General features: G+C 35.7%; 2 protein-coding genes across 6 annotated transcripts; both read right to left on the reverse strand.

Annotated features, from left to right (window-relative positions):
* Positions 1-18: 18 nt before the first annotated feature.
* On the reverse strand, positions 19-13,869 carry hoxa3a (homeobox A3a). 5 transcript variants are annotated; one of them, XM_060857099.1, is made up of 4 exons: positions 13,846-13,869; positions 8,672-8,714; positions 5,416-5,932; positions 19-2,589 (listed from the first exon to the last, which is right to left on the reverse strand). In XM_060857099.1, exons 3-4 carry the CDS (start codon positions 5,813-5,815, stop codon positions 1,820-1,822), a joined length of 1,170 nt encoding a protein of 389 aa, XP_060713082.1. In that variant the 5' UTR covers positions 5,816-5,932; positions 8,672-8,714; positions 13,846-13,869; the 3' UTR covers positions 19-1,819. The 5 variants fall into 5 exon arrangements, with proteins under 5 accessions (XP_060713082.1, XP_060713084.1, XP_060713080.1 ...); XM_060857101.1 differs by lacking the exon at positions 13,846-13,869 and adding an exon at positions 9,921-10,226; XM_060857097.1 differs by lacking the exon at positions 13,846-13,869 and having other exon boundaries at positions 8,672-8,754.
* Positions 13,870-16,385: 2,516 nt separating this feature from the next.
* Positions 16,386-18,250, reverse strand: hoxa4a (homeobox A4a). Its single transcript, XM_060857105.1, has 2 exons — positions 17,753-18,250; positions 16,386-17,290 (listed from the first exon to the last, which is right to left on the reverse strand). The coding sequence occupies exons 1-2, from the start codon at positions 18,156-18,158 to the stop codon at positions 16,965-16,967; spliced, it is 732 nt and encodes a 243-aa protein (XP_060713088.1). The 5' UTR covers positions 18,159-18,250; the 3' UTR covers positions 16,386-16,964.
* Between the last annotated feature and the right edge of the window lie 8,970 nt (positions 18,251-27,220).

Here is a 27,220-nt window from a genome sequence, read left to right on the forward strand (position 1 = left end):
TAGGAATGGATGATAAGAACTAAAATAGGAACCAAGCTTATAACCAGTGACACCTTGTCATTTTTGGCCACTCTAAATACAGACTTCTGACCTGGTAGAACTTGTGTGCACAAACAACCCATGCAATTGTGTGGGAAACACTGAGATAGCTAAGAGAACTATGTAGATTATTTCATAACAGCACTCCATGTCTTAGGGCCAATGTGGAAGTCAATGTCAAAATCCAGAAATAAGCCCAGATATAACACAGTTACAATATAATATATGACTGTATTCAAAATATTAACTTATGTGCAGGAACCATATGTTCCACCTCTGGTCAGCATTCTCAAGAGCCCAATCGGGTTCGAGTAAACATTACATCACTTCTGTAGTTTTCAGCTCACTGGAAACAAACAGCTGTAAATTCTACCTAGTAAATAAAGTAAAATATACACTGCGGTTTTCTGAAACAGAAGAATGGGGAAACATTATCTCTGTAAATTATGACTGATTATTTGTGCTAGCTCGAGCTGCTCATAACCTATGATGTTCTTACAGAATAAATCTACAGAGTGTACACAAAATGGTGCAAGTGCAAACCCATTCAGTGAACAATGAGGGAGATTGCATTAAAACAGCCAGATTGGTATCACTGACAGGAAATCCATGGTAACTCACTTAACCACTCTTTACAACCATGGTGAGTGAAAAAGTATCTCAGACCCCATAACATAGCAAACCTTGAGGGGGATGGGCTACAGAAGATAAAGATCACTTCAGACTTCATTCCTAAATGCCTATAACAGGAAACTGAGGCTACTTTTGCTTCGTCTCTTTTTTTTGTAATGTTCCAACCCTGGTCACAAAACAAATACTTCATTATTATGTTCATTAAAATGATATGCATGAGCGAATTAACACATCCAAGCACTTCATTACTGCGCTTCAATCTGTGAGCTTCCATATTTCTGTGCAAACAAAAGAAATGTTTTCATATTTTGAGCTGCAGATTCATATAGCTAATACAGATCGTATACCTTGTACAGGGCTACATATTGTCATGAAGCTCCTCAAAGAAATAATAAAAGATCACATTAAGATATATTTAAACTGGTATGCTCATGGGATATCATTTTTGTTATTCTATATTGTTATTCAAACAAAATCCTCTTGGACAAACACTGCTTAATGTATCTCCTTTATATATGTGAATATGTCTAAGCTTCATGTCTGCTTCCCAAATGCCTGTTTTCCATTGTGTTGGTGGCATAGTGATAGGGTTGATATATTCAGAAAAAAATCTTCCGATATAGAACTCAAACTATTGTGATTAAGTCCATAAAGTAGTAGGGAACAATGCCATCTTTGCCTAGTATAATATACTGGAAGACTTTGTAGAATAATAGAAATTCATAGTGTATTCATAGTGTATTCATAGAGTATTGAAGCATATAGAAATTTACATTTCTGTACAGCCTGATTTTGAGATATAAGCCAGTTGAAATATGGCATCTAAGTTGTTGGCTACTTCTCCTTAAGTACAACATAAAATGTCAATTAAAAAATGAAAACCTTTGATTGTAGAACAGCAGTCTATCAGGATTATCCTTCACATTGGGAACATAAAAAGGTCTTGACTCTACCCTGTTTATCCTACCCTGTGTCTAATCATCTAAAATCATATACAAATACTGCGTCTCTCAAGGATGTGAAAATATAACAGTATATTTAAAAACAGAGCAATTTAAAAACAAGAAAATTCAACAAGAAATCAGGAGATGTAATTCAGCAGCATGTGTGCAATTGATAAATAACATAAAAAGACATAGTCATGTTATCAATGTGTCAATTTAGATGCTTCTTGAATTTTTCCCTGAGAGTAGTGTTGTGTAAAGTCTGAGTATGAGTACTGAGCTGGCTCCAGTGCTCCAGGATAATGGCTGTTTCCCATGCTGATGGCACTGTTGTAGTCTATATTGTCATGAGCATCTTGAGGGAGCTGTGGCAGGTTGTAAATTGAGCTTCCGGTGCTTCCAATGCTATCCACATAGGTTCCATTAGCACCTACATATTCATTACTGCCCTGCGTTTGCACGCCAATATGATTGTTATCTTGGAAATGCTGCATGTCACACTCAGGCGTGACTGAACGGGTTCCTAGGTATGTCTTTTGAGAAGATGGGCAGTTGTTAAACATACTGCTTAAGGCTTGTGGATGTGATGTAGACAGGCTGTAGGTGTTCCTCTGAGCATTGCTATAAGCTGTTGGAGATAATGCATTGTATGGCATTCTGTTTACCATAGAATGTATTGAGCTTATGTATCCTCCTCCATCAGCCACACTGCCAGATGTCGGCAGAATCGGACTATTTGGAGACTGTCCCTTCTGATCCTTTTTGTACTTCATTCTGCGATTCTGAAACCAGATCTTTATTTGGCGCTCAGACAAGTTGAGCAGATTTGCCATCTCCACTCGCCGTGGACGGCAAAGGTAGCGATTAAAATGAAATTCTTTCTCAAGCTCGACTAGCTGTGCACTAGTATAGGCAGTGCGTGCACGCTTAGAGTTGTGAGAGTTGCTTGGGCTATTGTCTCCTGAACAGCTCTCTAAACACAAGGAAAGTCCAATTAGTACAGTCAGAATTTAGTAATGGAATATGATTACAAGATCTCTCATTGAATAAAATATACAGACCAGCACAGAAGGAGCCTTGGCAATGGCAATGATGCACCCATAAGTGAATAATAAAAGACATTAAGTATGTGCTTAGCTAAAAGTCTATTTATGTATACACTCCCCTCCAAAACAAATTCAGTTCTTTTGTTTTTGCTATACCATGAAGGATTTTGGCTTCATTTCCTAATATTTATATCTAGATGTTACAACATAGAACATGGTACTTTTGTTTGAACCCACAAATTTTTTCTTATTTAATCAGAATTCGAATATGTGACTGAGAGGAGTTTCTTTTTGCCTAGCTGTTCCCTGTTTATACGATTAAAAATATATTTCCTGCTCTGTGAAAAATCAAGCCATTCTGAAGCACAGAGAAGAGTGAAAACCAATTCAGAGCCATTGCATAAGCATTGTTCATAACATATGCAACAAACTGGAATGTCCTGAAAAATAAAAAAAACACTTATGTACTAACAAACACATGGAACGGGTCACCCGAGGAAAACAAAAGTAGTTGATGACGTTGAGAGAGCAGTAAAAAAAAAAAAGACCCAAAAACAACAGTCAATGCCACCAACAACAACCTGCACAGGTCAGGTATAAGGTATCATATTCCAACATCTAAAGAAGACTTTGAGAGCAGAAATATTGAGGCCATACCACAGGTTGCAACCCTCTCGTCGGTAGTAAAAAGAAGGCCAGATTGAGATTTGTAAAGAAATACTGAGATGAGCTACAAAAGTTCTGGAATCAAAACCAATATGTGCAGGAAGAAGGGACCTGTTTATGAAAATACAAGCTCATGGGGTCAAGAACGGTGGTCGTGTCATGGCTTGGGCTTGCATGGCCGACACTTTGTTGATGATGGAACTCATGATGCTCACAGAAGGAATTCAGAAGTATTTAGAACATTCTGTCTACCAATTTACAGAGAAATGCATCCAAGGTAATTGGGAGGAACTTCAGCACACGGCAAAAAACAAACTGCCAACTGAACAAAGGACTTCATCAGGGGAACGTTTCACACTGGCCAAGTTGCTCACCAGACCTTAACCAAACTGAGTAGCTGCCCAAGAGGAGACTAAAACTCCCCCAAAACAAACAACAACTGAAAGAAACCTGTAAGGAAGAATTGTTGGTGATTTCATTGTATTGCTGGCTTGATGCAGTTATTACAAGCAAGTGACATGCAAACAACTATTATGTCTTATTTATTTCAATTTAAGTCTTTAAGACTATCTGTTTCAATACTCACCTAATATTAAATGGTCTGACAGTAAAAGCACAATGTTCTATATGTTTAACACATCTAGGTGTAAATACTAGGAGATGAAGGTTAAATCTTTTCAACTCAAACCCGTTCACACTATTGCAATATTTTTGGAGAATAATTTAGGACAGAACTATTTCCCTACCATAAACCAACCTCTTCTCACTCACAGCACATCAAATATTGACACAAGGGCAGAAGCCATTAGCCATACATGGTAATTCGGCTTCACACTAAGGTTTGTGCTATCAGTAATTCTTTTAGCACCAGACGTATCTGAACAGGGTTATAATCATTAACTCAGGATATTCATTAGCTGATAACAGTTAATTATATGTTTATGGAAGTCTCAATGTTATATTTAGTGTCCTATCACCTTTGCTGATCAAAACACTTGAGTTTTGTGAAATTTGTCTACAAGAGTCTGATATAAATTATATGACTTTCCGTTATTGTTCAACTTAGTCATGTACATAGTGAACAGTGCTTACTTTCCTCTAGTATTGCTGTACTGCGATTTCAGTACAAAATGTTCAGTAAGTGTAAAGTAGCAGTTAAAGTTGATTTTTATGAGCTTTACCTGCTCTGATGCAAATAATAATACGCTATATAGTAACATTAATGAAGAGATTTCCACCAAAATGTCACACTACTTAATAATAAATAAATATGAAGAAAATAAAAAATAGAGCCACACACACACACACACACACACACACACAGGCCTAATGGAGTCTGTAAGAAGAAAAAAGGAAAGAAGACTGAGTTGCTGCACACTTTTTTCTGAAACAAGGCACAGTCTCTTTTTCTATCATATTCTCTCTCTCTCTCTCTCTCTCTCTCTCCCCGTTTATTTAAATATTGATTAAGCCCGATTTAATGCAACTGACTGTGTGCTAATAATTTAAAAAAAAAACCCTGATAAATAAATTGACAAACCAAATGAACCATTTGAGTGAATAAATTATATTTGAGGGTTTTTTTCCCATTATTCCACATTTAAAGAAACCTCGTGGATGACAATAATACGTACAAAATGCATTTATATTAGAGGTAAAAGTGAATAGAGTGAATCGAAATGCTTGGTATGATAATACCATATAATTCTCGTTGGATTTGACAGGAAACTGTGATGCACGTATTATTATTATTATTATTATTATTATTATTATTATTATTATTATTATTATTATTATTGTTGTTGTTGTTGTTGTTTTAGCAATTAGCTTAGTATAATTTATAGTTTGCAGCTTCACCATGCTTTGCTAAATCCACGCCAACGTTTTATTGAACGGAACAGAACATTAAGCTTTTGTCACATCTCGCTCTATCACAGCAGTTTACATTCGCTTCGATCCTTTTAGCTTATTTTTTCTTCACTGCTAAAGACAGGATTTGTTTTTGTTTGCTGTTTGCTTGTTTTTATTTGTCGGGCCATAAGTGAATGCAGATTTACAGATTTATTTAGAGGTATTGTTGTAATCACCTGAACTTGTGACAGGCCTACTTGATTTTTGCTTGGTGTTCTGGCGCGACTCTTTCATCCAGGGGTAGATTTGCTTGCGAGTTGCTGATGTAAGGGTACTGTGTCCTGCGTTCTTTACATTTTGCCCATTGCTTGAGTTTTTTGCTATGGTCTTAGGGCACAGTCGATCATTTGCTCCTACTGTAACTTGGGTTCCTTTATTCTGTGAGTCTTCCAGATTGTGAAGCGTGCCGGAGATTGTGGGGCACTGCATAGAACAGGCCGGTCGTTGGTCGTCACTTTCCACATGAACGGTTGAGAAATAGTTCTGCTGTTTGGCCTCGTAAGCCAATCCATTCGCACGTTGCTTGGAGTAGCCACTGTAAATGGCCAAACCGTCGCAGTAGGTCGCGTTCTGCATTTTGCCGTTTCCAAATGCTTATTTCAATAGCTGACAGGGTCCTGACACCGTCGTAGAAGAACATTTGCACGATGTTGTCACGTGACGCCTCTCCTCCAATAGGCTCCTGGGGTGCACCTAAAGTAGAAGGAGATACGATAGGCGAGTGAAATGGACCCTATCCATCTTACTTTTAGAAGCCTAGCTGACAGCAAAGAGAGATTTAAAAGCGTGGCTCGCCACTTACCTTATGGCAAAAGGTAACAATAGTGAATACTGACGACTGATGATACATAAACATATGGAACTGCTCTATATACCTCGAAACAACTGGATTTTCGGTGAAGGAATATAAATAAATTGGTAATTTGTTGCATTACTTGTTTCCTACTTTACTTTTCTTGATATTGTGCTTAACAATATGCAATCTACGAGGAATTTCCGGGTGTCCACATATGGATTTGGTTTTGATATTCGGAATAATTCTCTCCATTTCCACACTAAACCCGATTGGACGCTCACACAGTTGCCCATGACACCATAACGACCGCATTCCCCTCCATTCGCAAAAGCCCAACAAAGATGGATAGAGGTCCTCTGGGAAACCTGAAAAACCGGGCGGCCGTGCGTCTCTATGACCACGCCGTGAACCTTTCCTCAGCAGCTCATAATAATGGCTGCTGTCGCCGCATACACCACCGGTTGATGTATGAGGGTTACCAGGTTAGAGAGAGAGAGAGAGAGAGAGAGAGAGAGAGAGAGAGAGAGAGAGAGCGGGAGAGCCTCAGTAACCAATGGCAGGCAGCTAAATGTATGTTAGAGTCGGAGCCAAGCCAGTAACGGACACTGCAAATAATAATAATAATAATAATAATAATAATAATAATAATAATAATAATAATAATAATAATAATAAACAGGTTATACATTTAATGCAAACAGGTTATGTATTTAATCTATTATCGTTCATACGAAGATATATCTGTACAGATTTAATTTTTAGGGCAATTTTGCAGGTAAGAAATTAAATGAAAAAATCGATATAAATTGCAAATTATAACATTTATATAATATAACAAAATAAAAAGCTAATAATGGTTAAATATCTGCTAATTATTATTATTATTATCATTATTATTATTATTATTATTAGCAGCAGCAGCAGCAACAGTATTAGTATTTTTGAAAATCAAGAATGTGATCAAATATCTAGATGTTAACATTCTATTTCAATAAGTGCATTACTAAATATTTAAAAAAATAAATTGCATTCAACAGCACTGAGTAAAAATTAGTAGTAGTAGTAGTAGTAGTAGTAATAATAACAAGAAGAAGAAGAAGAAGAAGAAGAAGAAGAAGAAGAAGAAGAAGAATAGGCTTGCTCATTCGGGATAAATACAAATACATTTAAATATCTCTAATATTAATCTTTGTATTTACTTTTGTTTGGTACATTTGTTAAAATCGCTATACAAATACATTTGAATTTGAATTTAATAAAATGACTTGTATAAGAAAACCAATAAAAGCCGTCTAATACGGCCAAAGTTTTACAAGTGAAATTTTAATCCTTCCTTTGTTACTCTGTCGCGAAAATGTAACAAGCCCATGCTGCAAAATGTGAAGACCGCCGCTGCCGCACTAGAGATATCTAGCTTGTCTGCGAGTGAGCGAGTGTGTGTATGTTAGTGTGTGAACTCTTCCTGAACCGAGATTTATGTCGCGCAGTCATAAATCACAAAGCCCGCTATAAAAGATCCACGCGATAGCCTCCGCTTCTCGCTTTCTTACCTTCGCTTGTGACGATCAGCGCACAGTACGATGCGAACTGCTCTCATTCAGCGGCTCCTGAGAAATATTCAGTCGGAAAAACAGCAGGAATGCGCACTTTCAGGAGCCCTGGGAGCTGAAACTAAAACAAACCGCCGAGTGACGAGCTGAAGGGTGTCTTTTTTTTATAGGTTAACGTAACCGGTACAAAAGTGAGGTTGCAATCCCGTGCGCCCAGGCCTGGCGCTTGAACATGCCATGTCAAAGACGTGTCCTTGTTTAAATGCCGGACATTAAATCTGGCAATGGGCTGAGCTGAAGTGAATCCTTCAGCATGCACATATAGACACATCAACGCGCGTGCACACAGATACTCTCAGAAATGTTAACAGACTCACTAGAAACACAACGCCAACGTATTCATGCTAATGCAATGAGGTTTGAACAGAAATACATTATCGCCTTTAAAAATATGGATAACAGATAATATTTTCGTACACATTAAAAAACCAGCGTACAGTATAATGAGCAAATTTTTATATATATTCCCATATTAATGACACAATAAGCGGACAATTCTGGTCTGTAGGTTTATTGAATGTGTTACCATTGCTCTATAAAATAGACTAAAACCCTGACATTGTCGAGTCGAAGACAACGGTTGGGTACAATCTATAAGTAAACAAAAATACATTTTTAATTTAAAAAATGACAAAAAAAGATATTGCCTGGATATCTTCACGTGAAAGTAATACAAAAACAACAACGATTTTTTTAACAGTATTTTTAAATCAATAACACTAAATTCCTCACGCCGACAGACAGCAGAGCTCGGCGTGGGTTGCTGTGTGGGATCCTAAAAATCCACGAGTCTGCATTTTTTTTTTCAAAGACTCAGCACTTGTGAAAGATTTGGTTAATTATTTACTCCATTGTTTTTATTATAGTGATTGTTCGGGGATTTTGCATCTCTATACTATAGTTCGGGTTTGTATAATTGCAATTTAGCTTTTTAAAAGCTATATAACTTTAGTATTTGAAAAGAAAATTAGGTCACAAAGAAACGGTGAGGGTCTATGTGGTATACATATGTTCATTTGCTCTTACCGTACAAGATACGAAGTCTCCCGTTGGTTAGTTCCATTTAAGCCTAGAAAGAAAATGAAAACAAAAAGCTGATTTATTAAATACCACAGCGAGCCATAATATCTAATGTCTCATAATTTAACATAATAAATATACTCAATACAATATTTATAATATTTAATTAATTATTTATTAATAATAATAATAATAATAATAATAATAATAATAATAATAATAATAATAATAATAATAATAATATATAGCACGTTTGCTCACTTTACTCAGTTTTCATAACATTTATTTCTATCTATCTATCTATCTATCTAAATTTATTGATAGATAGATAGATAGATAGATAGATAGATAGATAGATAGATAGATAGATAGATAGATAGATAGATAGATAGATAGAATTTTATTTTATTCCGTCCTTCTTTTCTTCCTTCCTTCCTTCTTGTTTTCCTTCTTTCTTTCTATGTTTGGATCGAATAGTCATTAGCTCGTAACCAGCAGCTGCCCGGAGTCCCCCGGCCCATAAATCAAGACTCGAGTGCCGTGACCTCGGCGCATTTGCGCGCTCCTGAATACTATTCTGCTTTATACCGTGGTTTCCCTTGTGGACTTCCACATGAAACAACCCGCCGATGTTGCTTTGAGTTTTATTCTCTGTTCTTGTTATTCGTTCTTTTGGAAAAACCTTATTTCTACACTCTAGTGCAACATTTTTGCTATCTAAATGTTGACAATTAACTAAAATATTAGATTCTGGAAAGATTCTGAAAGTAAGGTTGAAGTAATCTTTTAAAGGATTTATATAATTCCATACAACTTTGGAATAAGCATTAGAATTATGTAAATGCATTGCGAGCAGTTAGTGCCAGATGTTATAATACACGTTGCGTTTTCTTCCAGATGGGATATAAACAACAATAAATTTTTTGTCATTGATTTCTAAGAATAATTTAATAGTCCAGTCAGTAGTTTAATGGGAATAAAGCAAACACTTTTATTTTCTAGTTTGGGTTTTTTGGCTTAGAAATGTGATAAGACGTTGTTACTTCAGACTTCTAGACGGCAATATATAGATGCTTTTTTTAAGTAGATGCGTGATGCTACTGTCAGTTTTGTAAAACATGTAAATTAATACACTGTTGTCATTTCTAATTGAATATGCTCATGTTTGACGTTCAAACTTACTTCAAGCTTACTGGCATTGAACTTTTCCCACAACTGCAGTAACTCTAGAGTAATGAACAATCAACGGAAATACCTTAAAATTAAATCCATCCTCCGCAAGGATCCTCTTTTTATGACGGTAAACACTGGTCAAGAAGTGTAATACCATTAAGAAATCTATCTATCTATCTATCTATCTATCTATCTATCTATCTATCTATCTATCTATCTATCTATCTATCTACCTCTGGCTCTCTCTCTATCTATCTATCTATCTTCACCATAGTCACAATGGACCGACTCGCCCCGTTGAATGGCGTGGGATCCCACCAAGCCAGACTAAAGCTTGAACGCACACCACCGCCTCCACCTCCCAGCCTCTCAGCATTATTCCCCGTCCTTATTTTGCGCCCTGATCACGTGATTCACCAACAATCTTTAAAACGTTTATTTTTAATATGTGAACTACAACGCGAACAGATCACTGAGTAGATTCATTTAAAAGAAGTAGACTCGATGACCTGATAGTTTTCGAAAATTAATTTTTTGCATCCTCTTTACGTCCTTTATGTCCTTTAATCACAATACATCACGTTGACTTTATAACCAGATTAAGTGGCAGTGTGCGCGCGCTCGAGTTTTATTTAAAGTTTCGAGTGTTGAATCTAGCTGAATGAGTGTAAAGCCATCAAGAGGAGGGGGCTGACTAGAGCTTTCTGCACGAGGAAATCCGTGTCTATGGTTGACATGCTAATCATATAACACTGGATTTTCTTTCTATTATGGGGATCTAAGTGCTTCCACCTTTTGTATTGTTCTCATTCTCGTGCTAAAATAATAATAATAAAAAAACATGTGCTTTCTGTGGGCAATGGCAATGAAAGCATTTCCAATGAATGAAATGAATTTGAGCATCAAAAGAGTATAGGAGTCATTGGGAAATGTGGCCTTCTTTCAGCGATTACTGTGTATTTTTTTGTTTGTTTGTTTGTTTGCGGTACAGAAACAACTAGAGAGTGTTAGAATACCAGTAAAACCGCGGTAAATGACCACCGATATTAACTTATAATCTTCAGTCTTATATGTGAACATAACCTTCTTACCACAATCTAGGATATAAGCATAAATGTAATACGTTTGCATTTAGGTCATGTAATAATAATAATAATAATAATAATAATAATAATAATAATAATAATAATAATAATAATAACATAATTCTTAGGAAAAGAGGCCTGTAAGAAGTCATCTGTCTCAAGAGATATCTGTGATGTGGCACGTTTGGTGCCCATTTTCGACAGCACATTGTTTAACCCACATGGCTCGTATAACGGATGTTGTAGACATGAAGTCCATTAATCAACTCAATCGGACATAAAGCCTCCCCCATTCACCGCCTTCATGTTGCCTAAGGACTTTTTTTTTTATTTAAGGAAGTGATTTTTTTTTTTAAATTAGTCGAATTCAGTCCTCTTTCACTAGGATTTTCTGAAACCCATGCCGTTCCTATAAATTTTTGTTAACACTTTTGCATGTAATTACCATAATTTAACAAAAAGCATCTGCTTGCATTTACGTTGTTTATCTCTTTTCAAATATGACCTAATTTTAGCCATAGAGGTGAAGCAGCAACTGTCTGATAACTAAAACCCACGTGGTTGTTAAATATGAATATAGATATGGATTTTGGATATAAAGCTGTGTGAAAAGTTCTCTGATATTTCTAATTTCTAATCTTGTGAATGTAAATGTTCCAACTGGCACAAAAGTGCATAAATTAATATTTCTTCATTAACAAAGACCTATTATTATTTTAAAAAGCAGACAAAATGTTTTTAATTGTAACTTACATTTATTTTGAAGAATGCGTGACAAGCTAATAGATTGAATTCTGAGGATAAACACACCTCCTTTACAATGTGTGCAGAAAATATATGTAGTTGAACTTTTTGTTAAAAATGCTATTTAATTTTTAAGGCAATCAGGATTTATAAAGTTAATAAAAGATTTTGCTTTCACTAATCATGGGACGGTAGACCATTTTAGACTTGCAGACATGTACACTTGTAGATTGTAGACTTGTGACTGTCACACGTCCACAGGTTATGTATTTATAAACTAAAACAATAAATGAGAAGGAAAATAATAATACTATATATTTTATACCACTGATCAGATTGTAGACACAGCCCATTGTAGGCACTTTTGGTTGTGAACAGGGCTCAGCACACCGACCAGTGTCTTCTGATTATATTCTGATACCTATATAGACATATGCCCATGACCCTGGCCCCAGTTAAACCAGTTGCAGTACACATGAGGAGCAAAGGTTGGCCTGTGTGGTCCAGTATAAAAGATGAGCTACTGTAGGTGTCAGAATACACAGTGCATTTCAAATTCTCCAGATCTTAATCTAATCGAACACCTTCAGAGGTCTAGTGGAGTCCATGCCTCAACGGGTCAGGGCTGTTTTGCCAGCAAAATGAGGACAACACAATATAAGGAAGGTGGTCAAGTTGTTATGCCTGAGTTCTGTATGTATATATGCTGCCAAAACTACCCTGAACCATTGAGGCATGGACTCCACTAGACCCCTGAAGGTGTGCTGTGGTATCTGGCACGAAGATGTTAGTGGCAGATGCTTTAAATTAAATTAGATTAGATTAGATTAGATTAGATTAGATTAGATTAGATTAGATTAGATTAGATCAACTTTATTGTCATTACACATGTACAAGTACAAGGCAAAGAAATGCAGTTCAGGTCTAACCAGAGTGCAATAGTAGTAAGTGCAGGATATAGAGTTTGTACAAGATTTAAATAAGTTAAGTAAGTGGTAATATGGAGTGATTTACAGAAGTGTGCGTACTATGACCAAATATACAGATTTACAAAGGATATGTGCTATAGCAAAATATATGGCTATTACTATAATCAGTAATTTACAGATATGTATGTTCTATGAATATAATATACAAATTAATATATATGTGCTATGAATATGATATACATTCATTCATTCACTCATTTTCTACCGCTTATCCGAACTACCTCGGGTCACGGGGAACCTGTGCCAATCTCAGGCGCCAACAGGCATCAAGGCAGGATACACCCTGGACGGAGTGCCAACCCATCACAGGGCACACACACACTCTCATTCACTCACGCAATCACACACTACAGACAATTTTTCCAGAGATGCCAATTAACCTACCATGCATGTCTTTGGACCGGGGGAGGAAACCGGAGTACCTGGAGGAAAGCCCCAGCAATGCAAAAAAAAGAAGAGTAAGTGTGCATATGAGCATAGTTTTATGTAACAGTCCATTAGTGCAGTAACTAATTGTGGGGTGAGAAATGAGTAAATGAGCAAAAGTGATCATAGGTCTTTGTGTAGACAGTCCATTAGTGCAATAACGAAGTGTGAGGTGTGTGTGTGTGTGGGGGGGGGGGGGGGGGGGGGGAGGTTGGCAGTAAAATGAAAAAAGTAAAAGTAAAAGAAAAAGTAAAATGACAGTAGGATCAGCGAGGAAATGCTGTAAGTTATGAGGTGGGGTTTCCATGGATCGGACTTGTTTGTTCAGCACATCACACAGATGCTTGATTGGATTGAGATCTGTGGAATTTTAGAGGTCAAATCAACACCTCAAGCTCGAGGTTGTGCTCCTCAAGCCATTCCTGTAGCATTTTTTCTTTGTGGCAGGGCGCATTATCCTTCTGAAATCGGCCACAGCCTTTGTCAAACTTGCACAAATCCTTACGATTACCTATTTTTTGTGCTTCTAACACATTAACTTTAAGGACAAAATGTTCACTTGCTGCATAATATATCCCACCCACTGACAGGTGCTGAGTCATAAACAGTGTTAACCACTTCACTTGTCAGTGGTCATAATGTATATACTGATTAACCACAACTGGGCAAGTAAAAGAAAGAAAGAAAGAAAGAAAGAAAGAAAGAAAGAAAGAAAGAAAGAAAGAAAGAAAGAAGAAAGAAAGAAAGAAAGGGTAAACATTACCTGGTCTTTTTCCAGTGTCTTCAGGTGAATCTGTGCCCACGTTAGCCTTGGATTCTTGTCTGACAGGAGTGGAAGCTAATGTGGTCTTTGGCTGTTGTAGCTCAACCATAATTGTAAAGTGTGTGTTATATAAGGTAATATACAGTACACTTCCCGGCAGCTCAGACATGTCTGGTCTATGTCACAGTCTGTTCCTGATTTCTTTCATCAGCCTGGAGGCATTCTGTTCACAGGATTTTTTTTCATTTTCACATCCTGCGTAGATCAGCAGTTTAAACCAGAAATATTCAAACCACCCATCTAATACCAACAACCATACCACTGTCAAAGCCTCTGAGATAAGATTTCATACTTCATTCTTGTGTTGACAAAAATTGACACTCTTGACCTGCATCTAGTTTTTTCTCCATTATGCTGCTGCCATTTAATTGCTAATAAAGTGAATGTGTGTGTGTGTGTGTGTGTGTGTGTGTGTGTGTGTGTGTGTGTGTGTGTGTGTGTGTGTGTGTGTGTGTGTATACATATCTATATATTCAAGTATTATATGTGTATATACAAAATAATATTGCAATAGTCTTTGGCAATAGACTTTTTTACAAACTCTTTAGTTCATGACGTCTACAATTTTATAGAAAAGTGTTTATATTTAACACAGCTTGTTATTTTACTGAAAAATATGAGCGCTATATTAGCACCTGTGGACACTCCATACATAAATTTTACATAAAAGTCTCTTAACAGAAATTGTCCCAAGTCGTGTGTTATCTCTTGCATGCTGCGTGTCTAAATCTAAAAAGCACGTAAAGAAACTGAGTTCACAAAAGAAGTTAAATGTGCTCTCTGACGGTTTCAGTATAAAATAAGGTAAACATTCGTGTTTCTTTTTGCCCTTCAGTGGAACATTACTGTTTCGATACAGGTTACTGAAAGTAATTTCCTCTTTCAGTTATTCACAAGACTTCGCGGTATTTCTATATAATATTCTTTTACTAAAAACCTTTATAATTTTTGATTTGATGACCACATTGTTTGTTTGTTTTGGCTTTCATTTCTTTTTACCCATTTACCTCATTTAGGTTACGCTCGAGATTCACTGCTGCCCCACGCGTTCAAACAAAAGACTGCATGTGAAAGGCCCCTGGAGAAAGTAAGGTCAGGTGTCAGGGGTCATACATAGTGTTGCGCTTCGACGATTGGACAGCTAATCGGTGTCCTTTGCGTGAACTCAGAACTATTTGGCAGGTACCGCCTGACACTGGGTCATTATTTAGAAGCGATGAGGCCCGTTTTACAATAAACATTTTCACGAGTGATTTTCAAGGTAAAAACAATTAATTATCATAGGCGATGAACTCCGACCGTGCACTTTGTCATCTCCCGAACGGAAAAAACTTGTTTATTTAGGAAACGTGTGTATTTGTTGCTGTTGAAAATATTAATAGTAATAATAATGATAGTAATAATAATGATAAGAAGAAGAAGAAGAAGAAGAAGAAGAAGAAGAAGAAGTATGAGTTTAGATATAAATACTTCTGCAAGGTGGTTTCTTGGAAGCATTTGTTATCACTGCAACTACTCGCTGAATTTGTACTCGCTGATGTAATTTAATTTGTACATCTCTTCCATGTAAGTGAACGGAGTTACAATAAAAGAATTAGTTTTCTTACATCCAAGATAATTAGATCATATATGTTTAAAAGCTCTGAATAAAATCTCACCCTGCGCTCTCACCGGAACCTGAATCTAGTCATTAGAAAATTCGTTAAGTTTAGTATAATTAGTATAATTATAATAAGTTTAGTATAAGCAATGAAATTATGTTTAAATTATGTTTTGGCGGTCTTTACACAGATACTACCTCATGTTTACGAGAAACACGATGGCTCCTGTACGTTTAAATAGCGCAATAAAAAAGCAGGGTAACTAAAGAAAAATGAACTTAACTGATTCCACAATGCTATTTATAATCGTACACAACTCTAGTTATTTCAATTTGACATAATAATGATCGGAGGATTACAATTAATGAAAGAGTATAAAAAAAAGTGGTCTTTACATAGACGTATTTTTTTCACATTTAGAGAAACTGGATTCGGAGTCTATACAATTCAGATTAACGTAAATTTCTTATCGTTCAGGATTGAATAAATTAACCTAAATTATCGTCAGAATTATTGATAAATCCCAAACCTACTTCAATAAAGGCTCAATTGTGTTGGGATTTATTTGAGTAAACTCAGTATACCTCCATGAATGCCTGAGAATACAACTGAAATAACAAGTGAATAAAGTGACATTTGCTAGGTGTATCAACAGTAATAACAGTCAGTAAAACGGAGTTTTAGAGATGACGCAAAATGACTTATACGTTGCGAGTGATTTATGGATATTAAACAAACATTGCCCTATAAATTGGTATGATGGACTCTTGAATATGACATTCCGGTCAAATGTTTTCAAAGCATTTTGGACAAAAAGGGCAAGACGTTCTTGTAGCAGCCTTGGATTATTGATTCTGTCTAATCTATAAATAGAGTTACTGACAATAAACGCATTTATTATTTCTCACCGATACAGTTAATTCAAATGCTACAGCATTTCACTGATGTACAAATATCTAGGAACACGATTATTCACAGCTTGAATAACATTAAACACACCACACAAATACATGGAACTAACAAATATTACGTTAACAAATTCATTTTAGAATTAGGTGTTTTGTTTTTTTTTTATTCCTACATTTGTGCTTTAATTAATTTCCTACGCGCATTACAACCATATCTTAATGAACAAAACTCTGATCCAAATGTAAGATTCACATTTCCTAATGTAATGGCGGACATTTCAATCAACAGCAAGAATGTCATGTTAAACCCTTCCATTATTCCAGAAAAGAAAAAAGAAAGAATGTGATCTACCCGTTACATGGGTGGATTCTCCAGGTCAAAACGTCCGAGTAAAGAGATGTGATAAATGGATCGATCTGAATGGAGAGGCAGACTGAAGCGCACCCTATCCATTCCAATATTAAATAAAAAAAAAAATAACACTGTGAAGTTAGTCCAAATGCTGCACTGTATTCCCTCGCCTTGCTCATTTCTAATGTTCTTCCTCTATTATAGACTTAATGAACATGGAGTGGGAAGTAATGTCTGCTGCTGCTGGACGGCGTCCGTTTTCACTTGGTGGCTGGAGGAGGAAGAGGTGTTAGAACGGATCTTCGTATTAGGCAGTTTGTGGTCTTTCTTCCACTTCATGCGTCGGTTCTGGAACCAGATTTTTACCTGTCGCTCTGACAGACACATTGTATGTGCTATCTCCACGCGCCGACGGCGGGTCAGGTAGCGGTTAAAGTGAAACTCCTTCTCAAGCTCAAGAGCTTGCTGACGAGTGTAGGCGGTGCGAGACCTCTTAGGCACTCCTCCAGTGTAGTTCGCGGTCACTAAACAAACAAACAAACAAACAAAAAGGTATTGTTGATACACGTGGTCTTCAGGTATGACCAGGAACACCAAGCAGCCGCTATATTTTGAAGAACAGTATTAATTGACTTACGTGGTAAAATTCCGTAACGTGTTAGTTATAATGTGTTTTATTTTAAGCAATCCTGATTTCTCTGATTTGTGACTATTATACGGGAGCCTACATTCACAAATGTATGATCATTATTAACGAAAAGCACGCATAAACAACGGGGAGTCTTTGAGACCGCACGAAACAGAAGAAGACGGCAGAGAAGAAACAAAAGAGATAAAATTTACGAGGGCTCCTAATTACCGAAACAACGCGTCCGATGTAGTAAATCACCCAGATAAGTGCCAAACATGCTACATATCAGGTTCATTTCATGTGTTCCGACGAACGCCTTCAAACTGATGTTTTATTGGCCGTCACATATACTTACTCGAATTAACGTGCACTTTTTTCATCCAAGGATACACTACCGGCTCCTTTCCCTTCTGCGGGTCAGACTGAGCTTCAGTGGCAAGGCTGCAATCCTTCTCTGTCGTTGTGCAGCCTTCAGTGCCCAAGTGGGGCCCATGATTTTGTGGAGCAGAGCGAGGTTGTATGTGAAGCCGATCGTTGAAATCGACGAGGCCGTTGGTTGAGACGTTGCCATAATCATAGCTCGAGTCTTGGTAGTTTGGCCGCGGGTATGTTGCCCCTTCGTGATGGGTGAAGCCTGTTTCTTTCGGTCGCTCGTAGTAGTCGGAAGAGACGGAGATGTAGCCGTTGTCTTCGTATTCTTCGCAGGGCGGGAAAGACGGCTCGATGTAATTCGAATTGATCAAGTATGAACTCATGGTCATTAATTTGTGAAGTGCAATAATTCTATTTTTATCGCACTGTCTTTTCCCGATCTCGTCAAAAACCCACCTACTCCCTCTGTCAAATGTATGAAGTTGTCCAGTCACGTGAAAAAAAACGACCAATCAAAATCTTCGGTGAGTGCCGTGTAAACAAGCACCAATAGCAAGCTAAGAATGAGCACAAACGATCATTTGACTGATCGAGCAAGCATCTCTATTTCTTAATAAATATACACATAAAAAAATCTCAAAATTTCACAGTAAATAGATTATAAGAGTCCGTTTAAATACATATGAATCCCAACACTGAGAAGGCCAATCTACGATTGGAAATATAATAGATAAGAGTTTATAGTAGATTTCTGTCCACGCGCTCATTCAGGTATTAATAGGAACATTATTCTGGAATCGGGAATAATCTAATGAACTGTAATATCTGATAAAATCTTGGCAGCAGTAAACAAAAATTAAACTGAAGAAAATATTTATCACAATTGACCTTTAAGCATACACCTGTCGTTAAAGTTGCCTCACGTTTTTTAACGTTGCATTAAATCATTAATAAGAGCTCCTGTGGTCTGTACTTGAACACTATCTGATAAGGAAAACATTTACTCTACATAAAACATTTAACATTAAAGAGTCCAAAATGGAAACAATCAAAAATTCTTTTAGGGCTCTATTTTCTTCTAATTTACTCAAAACTTTCGCTGCATATATTTGCATCAGTTGTTAGAATTTAGATCCGTGTTCTGGGCCTTTAATGCAGTAGAGTTAGTCTGAAGTTCCAACTAGCAACACCAAAGCTTAAATGGACAAAGGCAAATATCACCTATATAATCACTGAAACAGCCATGTAGTTCTAAAATGTGTTACATTTGATAAAATATGTATAAATCTTGACTAAATTCTTATGTATAATTCAAACTTTGCACACAATGTTCACTGAGATCGTCTTATTGTCTCATTACAATTCATGTTAAAACGACCAATTGTTCTTAAAGAAAGAGCGGCTGCCAGAATAAAAAATAGAGCCTACTTATGAGACACAGTAACATGTCAAATGTAAAGTTTACTTTCTCATAACATATAATTTCACACTAGATACGCTATAGAAACGCGTTATTTATTCGTCATTATTTTATTAAAACATTAACCTAAATACGTTTGATTTATAGTTTTCTTTGCTTGTGCTTGTGTTACAAAAATTTTGTTTATTTTATATCTTTCTTGGTGTTATTGTTGATCAGTGATCGGTATCTTGCCATATTTCTCAGTGCATTTTCAGGCAGACTTTTCCTGAGTTTACCATGGAAAAGTACTGCAAAAATTAAGTTTGTTTTAATTTATGGAGAGAGACATTTAACGATAATCTTTCTACGTCAGAACCCTTATATTCTGATACAGTCTGTTTTAATAATGCTCATGCGATTAATTTTTTGCTAAAGCTTAGAGTGGGCTATCGCTTGACCTCACTGTGTGCAGCATTCAGAAGTCAGAAGTGTTAGGCTAATCACCACCAACTTTAGCCTGACCCCTCAATGACCCAGTTTCCATTTCTTCTCTGATTAATCTTTCTCGCTGACAGTCTTTGTTAAATAACATGGCGTGCTCTCTGAAATAACGGCATTTTCATATTAGTTAGACGCAGTGACCTAGCTTTCAACCCGTCCATGTACTCGCTTCTCCCGACTCAGAACACAATAGGACTATTTCAGGAGGCATTTGATATCATACTGATATAAAAAAGAGCATAAACATTTATAGTTCTACAACCCAATTACATATAAACATTTTCGTAATATTTATCTTTATACACAAATTTTCGATATATACATTGACAATTAAAGACAATTTTTGCGCGAACTGTTTTTAGAAATACAGGACGAAATAACTTTAATACCTTAAAAGGAGAGTGTAAAAAATATTGTTTTACATTTATAAAAACATAATGTGATGAACATTTTCACAAAAATGAATAACTATTTGATGAATAATGAATAATGTTTGTTATACACATGTTTAGAAATTTAAAAAGCTAAAAGCTTCCTGGTCGTGGTCATGGGATCCTTGCAAGGGATAACCAATTAATTCTAGCTTATTTACCTGGGACAACTAGTTAGCTAATAAACCTTGACCAATATTAACTCTATTCTTTTCAGCAGGCAATGAAAGTTTTCTTTCTGTTAACGAAGTGTTTCAGTCATTGTGGACAGCCTTGTGTCCGATTGTGCCGAGATGTGTATCCAGCGCGCGCATTACAGTCTGGGTTTGTTTTAAAACACAGTCAAGTATTAAAAAGAGATCAATGAAATAGGAGTGCACTAAAAATCTTTTTTTCAGTTTCAATTCAATTTATTTTTTACAGCTCTTGTACTCTGTGTCAATGAAAATTACATTTTAAATACATATTCTGCAAATACATTATTCACTCACACAGAACAAGGAATTAAACAAGTATTACATTAACGTTTTTTCTTAACTATTCCTACCGAATCATTTTGCATACGTTGTAGTTCATCTTAAAATATTATTTTTCGGATATTATCTATAAAACAACGTTGTCATTTCCATAAATACTTGGTAAAGCAGCGCATTAATGGTAAGAGCTCTACGCTAATGTAAATATTCTTTTGAAGTCATTTTGTAACTATAGACTATATTGTGTATATATTATGTAACTATAGATAACTCGGAATCGTCACATGTGACCTGACGTCATATTAACAACATAGAACAACTCTCAGGATATCGCTCCCATTCCTTAAAAAAATCGTGGCCACGCATTCTTTTTATTTTTATTTGTTTCATTTGCTACGATTTATGCAAGATTCTGATATTTCACAGATTTTATCCTTTTTTATTGGTGTTTGCCTTTTCTTTTTTACTTTTTGTGGCCAGTTAGTCGTGCACTTTTTATACATGAAAGGTGCAGAATTGTATTCAGATGAATGCTATTTGTTTAATTTCTCGAACCGCTGATGGGCTTTGATAATGTTATGCTGATTGTGATTAGTGAAATTTTATTTCTCTTTTATGATTTACAAATTACATTCACTGTGATTGTCTCATTTTCTTTGTTTTTTTTTGTTTGTTTGTTTGTTTGTTTAATAGCAAAAACTAATAATTGAATATTGATTTTCAATACCTTTTTTGGTAACTTAATTATTCAATCATGATTTGTGTTTGCTAAATCAAAACCTAAAGGTTAGTATGAAGATATAAGTGATATTGTTTTCTGCAAATTTCCTGTGCCAGAATAATTAAAAAGTAAAAAAGGCCTTTATATTTCATCTCACGTCACATGAACACAGGTTCCTCTGCTGATTCTAATTATTATCATCTTTAATATTAATATTTTTGTTTAATTTAAGAGATCAATATATGAGCAGAATTAATTAACTATAGTCTGGCATAATTAGATAGTTTTGTGACGTGTTTTTTTTAAAGAGTTAATTAAAACGCAGAACAAGAAGTATGAAGCAATTGTGTTGAGTACAGAACAGAATAAATACAGAGGTACAAACAAGAAAAAACGCCTATGCGAATTAGCGCGGGTATTTATTATTATTTTTCCTTTCTTTCTTTTTTGTTTTCCTCTTTCAAATTCAAAATCCATTTACCACAACAAGTTTAACCCAGATAATCAGTTTTAAATGCGCTATTAGAGGAGGGAGACTCTGAGGTTACTAACCCTGGCGTCGTCATCGTGGTTTTATGCAGTCAACTTTTGACCTCAGATCCCAAATCAACTCTCACCTTTCACTGCTCTCTTTCACACAAAGGAACGTCACTCATTCACTCATTGCTGCTCATTTGCTCCAGTCTCTGGGTTTTGCATTCAAAAAAACGCAAATGCCAGAAGAACTGTGGAAGATTCTCCAAAATGCTCAGTAAAGCTAAAGACGTGATAAATATATATAATGTGGAAAGCCTCTTGTATAAATGCTGTTGTGGTTCTAAGCCCTTCCTATATTGGAACGTATTTATTTGGATGGTTTATTACTTACTAAATATTAAGACAGAGCGATTGTAAACCTATGAAATGCAACTTGCTAATATGCAAAATCAGTGTGTAGCCTGCGTGCAAATACACATCCTAAACATGGCGGAATAACATTTTTAATTATAACTCTTAAAACTGACAGAGCTGGTTGATGGATTTTACAAAGACAAGTAGAAGTCAAGTAGCAAAACACTGTGTATTGATACGGTTAATTTGTTTAACGCACTGTTCCATTATTTCATACATTGTGAATATTATTATATATTTACAGGGTCAAATTCTTGCTTTGTATTCTAAGACATGCACCACTTGTCTTGTTGAGGTGTGGTAGCCTAGTGGTTAAGGTGTTGTACTGCCAATCGGAAGGTTGTGAGTTTGATTCCAACTTGCCACAGCTGGCCCCCTGAGCAAGGCCCTTAAAGCTCAGTTGTATAATATTAGATTATATTATAAACTGCTAAATGCTGGAAATATATATGGAAAATGGTCACACTGATAAGACTTCAACAAAAAAATAAATAAATAAACATTTGGCTTCCTGTAAGTATTCTAAATAAAAATGTTATGAGCTGTCGGAGACATTAGGACTAAAGAAGAACAAAATGATTTGATCATTCATTCACCACATGCTTTCACATTTTGTGAAGAGATGAAGCAGAAGAATTTCAATGATAACCAATAGAGGTACAGAGCACATTAAAGTACTGTCAAAGGAGTGCAAAATGAACATTGAGTAGACTTCGTGCTTCAATATTTTACATTCTGGGACATTTTGGATTCGAAAATTCTAACACACATACAAACACACACGTACACACAAAATGTGGGGCAGGCATCACTGTGTACGTGTATGTGTCACCAAACTAACCAATGATCAAATATTTTCAGGGACTTGTAGAATCTTGACACTTTTCAGACAGCTTTTTATGGCCCTACAATTTTCTAAGACACTTGACTTTAAATGTGTCAGTTACTTTGTTATTCCATGTTACCAGAGTAAGTTGGGATTTTTTATGTCCGTATTGAGCCCAGGGGCACACAATGAGAGTGACACTGAACTTGGCCAAAAGCTCTGCTGGTAGTTTATGGCCTGTGTACATTTATCTTCCTGTCACTGGTGACCTCGTGATGAACCAAGAACAAGTGAGAGGACATTTTCCCCTTCAATCTCTCTTCTGTCTAGTTCTATGTTATATTGTCCCTTAATTTTCCCAACATCTCTACCTAAACCCCACTCCTCCCCCCCACATCCCCAAAGATAGAACCTTGTTATATGGAAGTAGATGAGAGCCTCAAATTAGCCTCAAATTAAAATATTAATTTGTCGCTCCCTAATATCTCCCTTGTATGTATTTCCCTATTTGCAAATAAATACAAAGCAGCTACTAAATATTATTAACTTAATTGTGTTTTCATCACTGACAATAATCTGTCATTTCCATAACACTTTGAGATATTTAATTAGCACACAATTTCTGAACAAAAGCATTTAAAAAGTATAAGTATTTAAATCACAGCCAGCTGAAAAGACTAAGAATAAAACGGAATAAACAAAGACAAAAGCAACACAAAGGATTAGTGTGAATGTACCATGTGCATCATTCCTGTACGGAGAGATAATATTCTAAAATTCAATCTAAACGGTATAACGAACCGGTAAGTCAAACCGGAACAGGAAACCTGTGTTAACGATGCAAGAATTTCACGTTTTCAACCAGTTCTTTCAGCAGAAAACCTGGGCAATGAAATGCGTCAATGAGCACGGCTCTAACGAGTGATTAACCGCTGACTTTTTACATTTTAATGTTACATACAGAGGGTAAAAGTCCAGCCACTTCCGTGACACTTCCGTTATTTTGTTCTCTATAAATCCCAAGGTGGAAAAAGTATTATTATTATTATTATTATTATTATTATTATTATTATTATTATTATTATTATCGATATGTAGAATAATAATAATATTAATAATATTATTAATAATAATAATAATAATAATAATAATAATAATAATAATAATAATAATAATAATAATAATAATAATAATTCTTCACGCACACTTGAACTGAGTTTTGAACTCTGTATAGACGTATGGTGTCCATATAGAGAAGTATTAGTTTGAAGTAAGTGAAGACAAAAACTGGTCGCATTTACTATATCATTTCGTGATATGCTAAAACGCACTAGGGCCAACATGGAGCTCAAGAGTCTCAAAGCAATGAATTTCAATCAAATTCGTGAGAAAGTTTTATTACTGATTGCAAAATCTAAATATTAATATTTGACGGGAAAGAAAGACTGTATGTTACTTTAAACACGGAAACAATTAAAGTTAACAAACTATTATTATACTAATGATCATGCACTCATCCAAATCTAATTCACTATCATATTATTAAACAAATATCGAACATTAAAAAATACTCACCACAGTTTCCTGCCGAACAAATCCTGTCGGCGAACATAATGTTTCTCCTTGGATAAAGCTGGCAGCACTGAACTCCTCTTACCCTCACCAAGAAGAGTTGAAAGAAATCCCTTCAGCGCAGTTAAACGCTATATTCTGTCAACTCCCCAAAACCATAAACCCACTTTAATGGCTACCACGTGACTCTTTTATGGGCAGTGAATTTATGCGCCCTGCATCTTTGTAGGAACTAATTTATGGGGTATGGCCTCTAATTCATTTCTTGGACAAGTGCCACGAAAGAGTGCTATAGAAATAATCATTTCTTTTTTGTACGTAAAATCATGCCATTGAGAGCTTATTGGTTGGAATTCGGAGTCTCAGATAGAGTGCAGTGCTCTAACCTGTTGAATTTAATAAGTGTTTGTTATTTTAATGCATTACTCACAATAACACAAGGAAAATGTGTGTCAAATATTTTAGATAAAATGCAAATATTTTATAACCTAATCATTGTTACTATTATTTATTAATAACGATTATGATTCTTGTTAATGTGAAGCATGCAGAAATTTCGATTAAATAAATATCGACACAGTATCGATATACAGCCTTAAACCACCGCACTACTGCCTCGTGGAACAGTGGATCAACAGCGACTGGGAGACGATGCGATGAGAGATGAGACCGTAGAGAGTTAGGGGGAGATGACTCTCCGGGGAGCATCTCTGAATGTAGCTGTGCTCTCCTTTCTTTATTTGTGTCTCTTGGTGGTTTTTGGGTGAATGATATCCTTTCACAGTTTATGAAGAATTATGGAAAAAACTGAGACGTAGCCTTAATGGTCTGTATATGGGGAATATGTCAAAAACCATGTGCCAACCGAGTCGTAAATCTGGGTAAATTGGTGAAATTAGCAAAATCTGGCTGCACCAACAGTTTAGTCCACTGATTGTGGTTTGTGTCAGTTGAAAACTGTAATTGTGCGCCACCCTTTGATCAAACGAAGAAATTGCAGCGTCAACGGTCCGGCCGGGTCAAGTCAAGGTTAATGACATTGAAAATGATTGCTTCTGAAATACTGAACAATTTAATGATCTCAGATAAAATAAGAAAATTACATATGTAGATTATCTACAAGTAACCCGGTGAAACTTTAGTATATTTAATATGTCTAACTGAATATTTCACCTTTAAACCGTCTATTTACATCAATTCAAATGTACATAAAATACCAATTACCAGAGAAATTTAATTTGTTCATTATATAATATAACATATAATAAAATACTAATAATATAATATCATTTCAGTTTTATTCTTTTGCTGTTAATGAGCTCCACACTTCAGGAAAGACTTTCTGCTAGATTTTGGAGCATGACTGTGGAAATTTGTGTTTCTTCAGCTACAGGTGCATAAGTGAGGTCAGGCTACCTTCTTGACCACCTTATTTTCACGTGAGAGAAGGCAGACATGCACTGTGAAGATTTGTTTAGTGTAATGCACACTGTCAAGCTCCACTGTGTCGTTGGCTATGCAATAACATTTAAGCACAAACTATTTGAATATCAAATATCATTGATATTTTCATTACGTCTTTTGTGTTTAGTTTTTTTTCCTCACAAAGCTTATTGTTAAAAACTATCTGATTAAAATAAATAAATATACAAATAAACAAATAAATAAACAAATAAATAAATAATAAGTTTGATAAATATCCTTGCTGCAACCACTTTCCACATCCACTAGGGGGCATCAGCGGCTTCATCATTAAAAAAGGAATCTCTATATCTCTGATATACAGCGGTGATAACCTTACCAAATGATTTATATACAGTATATAGTAGGGCAGGTTATAAAAGACTTCATTTAGTAGTTTCCAGGTAAACTTGGTTACCATAATAACAATGTGTGTAAAAAAAAATCACACCAAAATTCAAACAACTTTGAAAGACATTAAAGGTAAATTATTTTACCACAGCCTAAGTAAAATTTCACACATAGGTCAATTTTCAGCTCTGTATTTAGTGTTAATTTGAAACGTTCTACATGTTTATATAGCCTGCAGAATTCAGTTGTACACATGGGGCAGGTTGTGGGTCTCTCCCTTATATTACTACAAGAGTACATGTAAAATTTGTATAAACCTTTATCGTCTGTTTCCACTCAAGGTTTCTTCCTCATTCTTCCCTTGTCACAGTTGCATCTTGATTGCTCATAAGAGATGAATATAAATTAACATGTTAAACATTGTCATTTTTATTCTGAATGTGTATATTCCTGTAAATCTGCTCTGTGAACCTGTCCATTGATTAAATTTCATTTCATTTCATTTTATTGAATGTATCGCTACTTGTCTTCGAAATTCAACATGTTTGGCAGAAACTTAAATCAGTTTAATCAACCAAATTTATTTCACTCTCCCCATTTCATTTTCCAGGCTGTTTATTATTAAGAACAGCCTGAGGACATCCAGTGAGGATACTAGACAGAACATGTTGACCAGACTGTTCCACTCAGTATGATCTACATCGCTGGACAAACTTTGATGACTTGATTAAGCATTTTGCCTAAAAACACAGAGAGCCTACTGTAACATATAGAATACTATTTTCTCTCTGATGTTTTTTTTGAACATTTAAGCCAATT

The sequence above is a fragment of the Tachysurus vachellii genome, chromosome 21 (genome assembly GCF_030014155.1).
Source record: "Tachysurus vachellii isolate PV-2020 chromosome 21, HZAU_Pvac_v1, whole genome shotgun sequence".
NCBI classification, from domain to species: Eukaryota; Metazoa; Chordata; class Actinopteri; order Siluriformes; family Bagridae; genus Tachysurus; species Tachysurus vachellii.

What these genes read in the sequence shown, in the direction of transcription:
- hoxa3a (XM_060857099.1), bottom strand. Translation starts at nt 5,815, where the DNA reads ATGCAGAACGCGACCTACTGCGACGGTTTGGCCATTTACAGTGGCTAC. An exon ending in TAGGCCTGTCACAAGTTCAG is followed by an intron (nt 2,590 to 5,415) that starts GTGATTACAACA and finishes CCTTGTGTTTAG; the next exon opens with AGAGCTGTTCAGGAGACAAT.
- hoxa4a (XM_060857105.1), bottom strand. Translation starts at nt 18,158, where the DNA reads ATGACCATGAGTTCATACTTGATCAATTCGAATTACATCGAGCCGTCT. An exon ending in AAAAGTGCACGTTAATTCGA is followed by an intron (nt 17,291 to 17,752) that starts GTAAGTATATGT and finishes TTGTTTGTTTAG; the next exon opens with TGACCGCGAACTACACTGGA.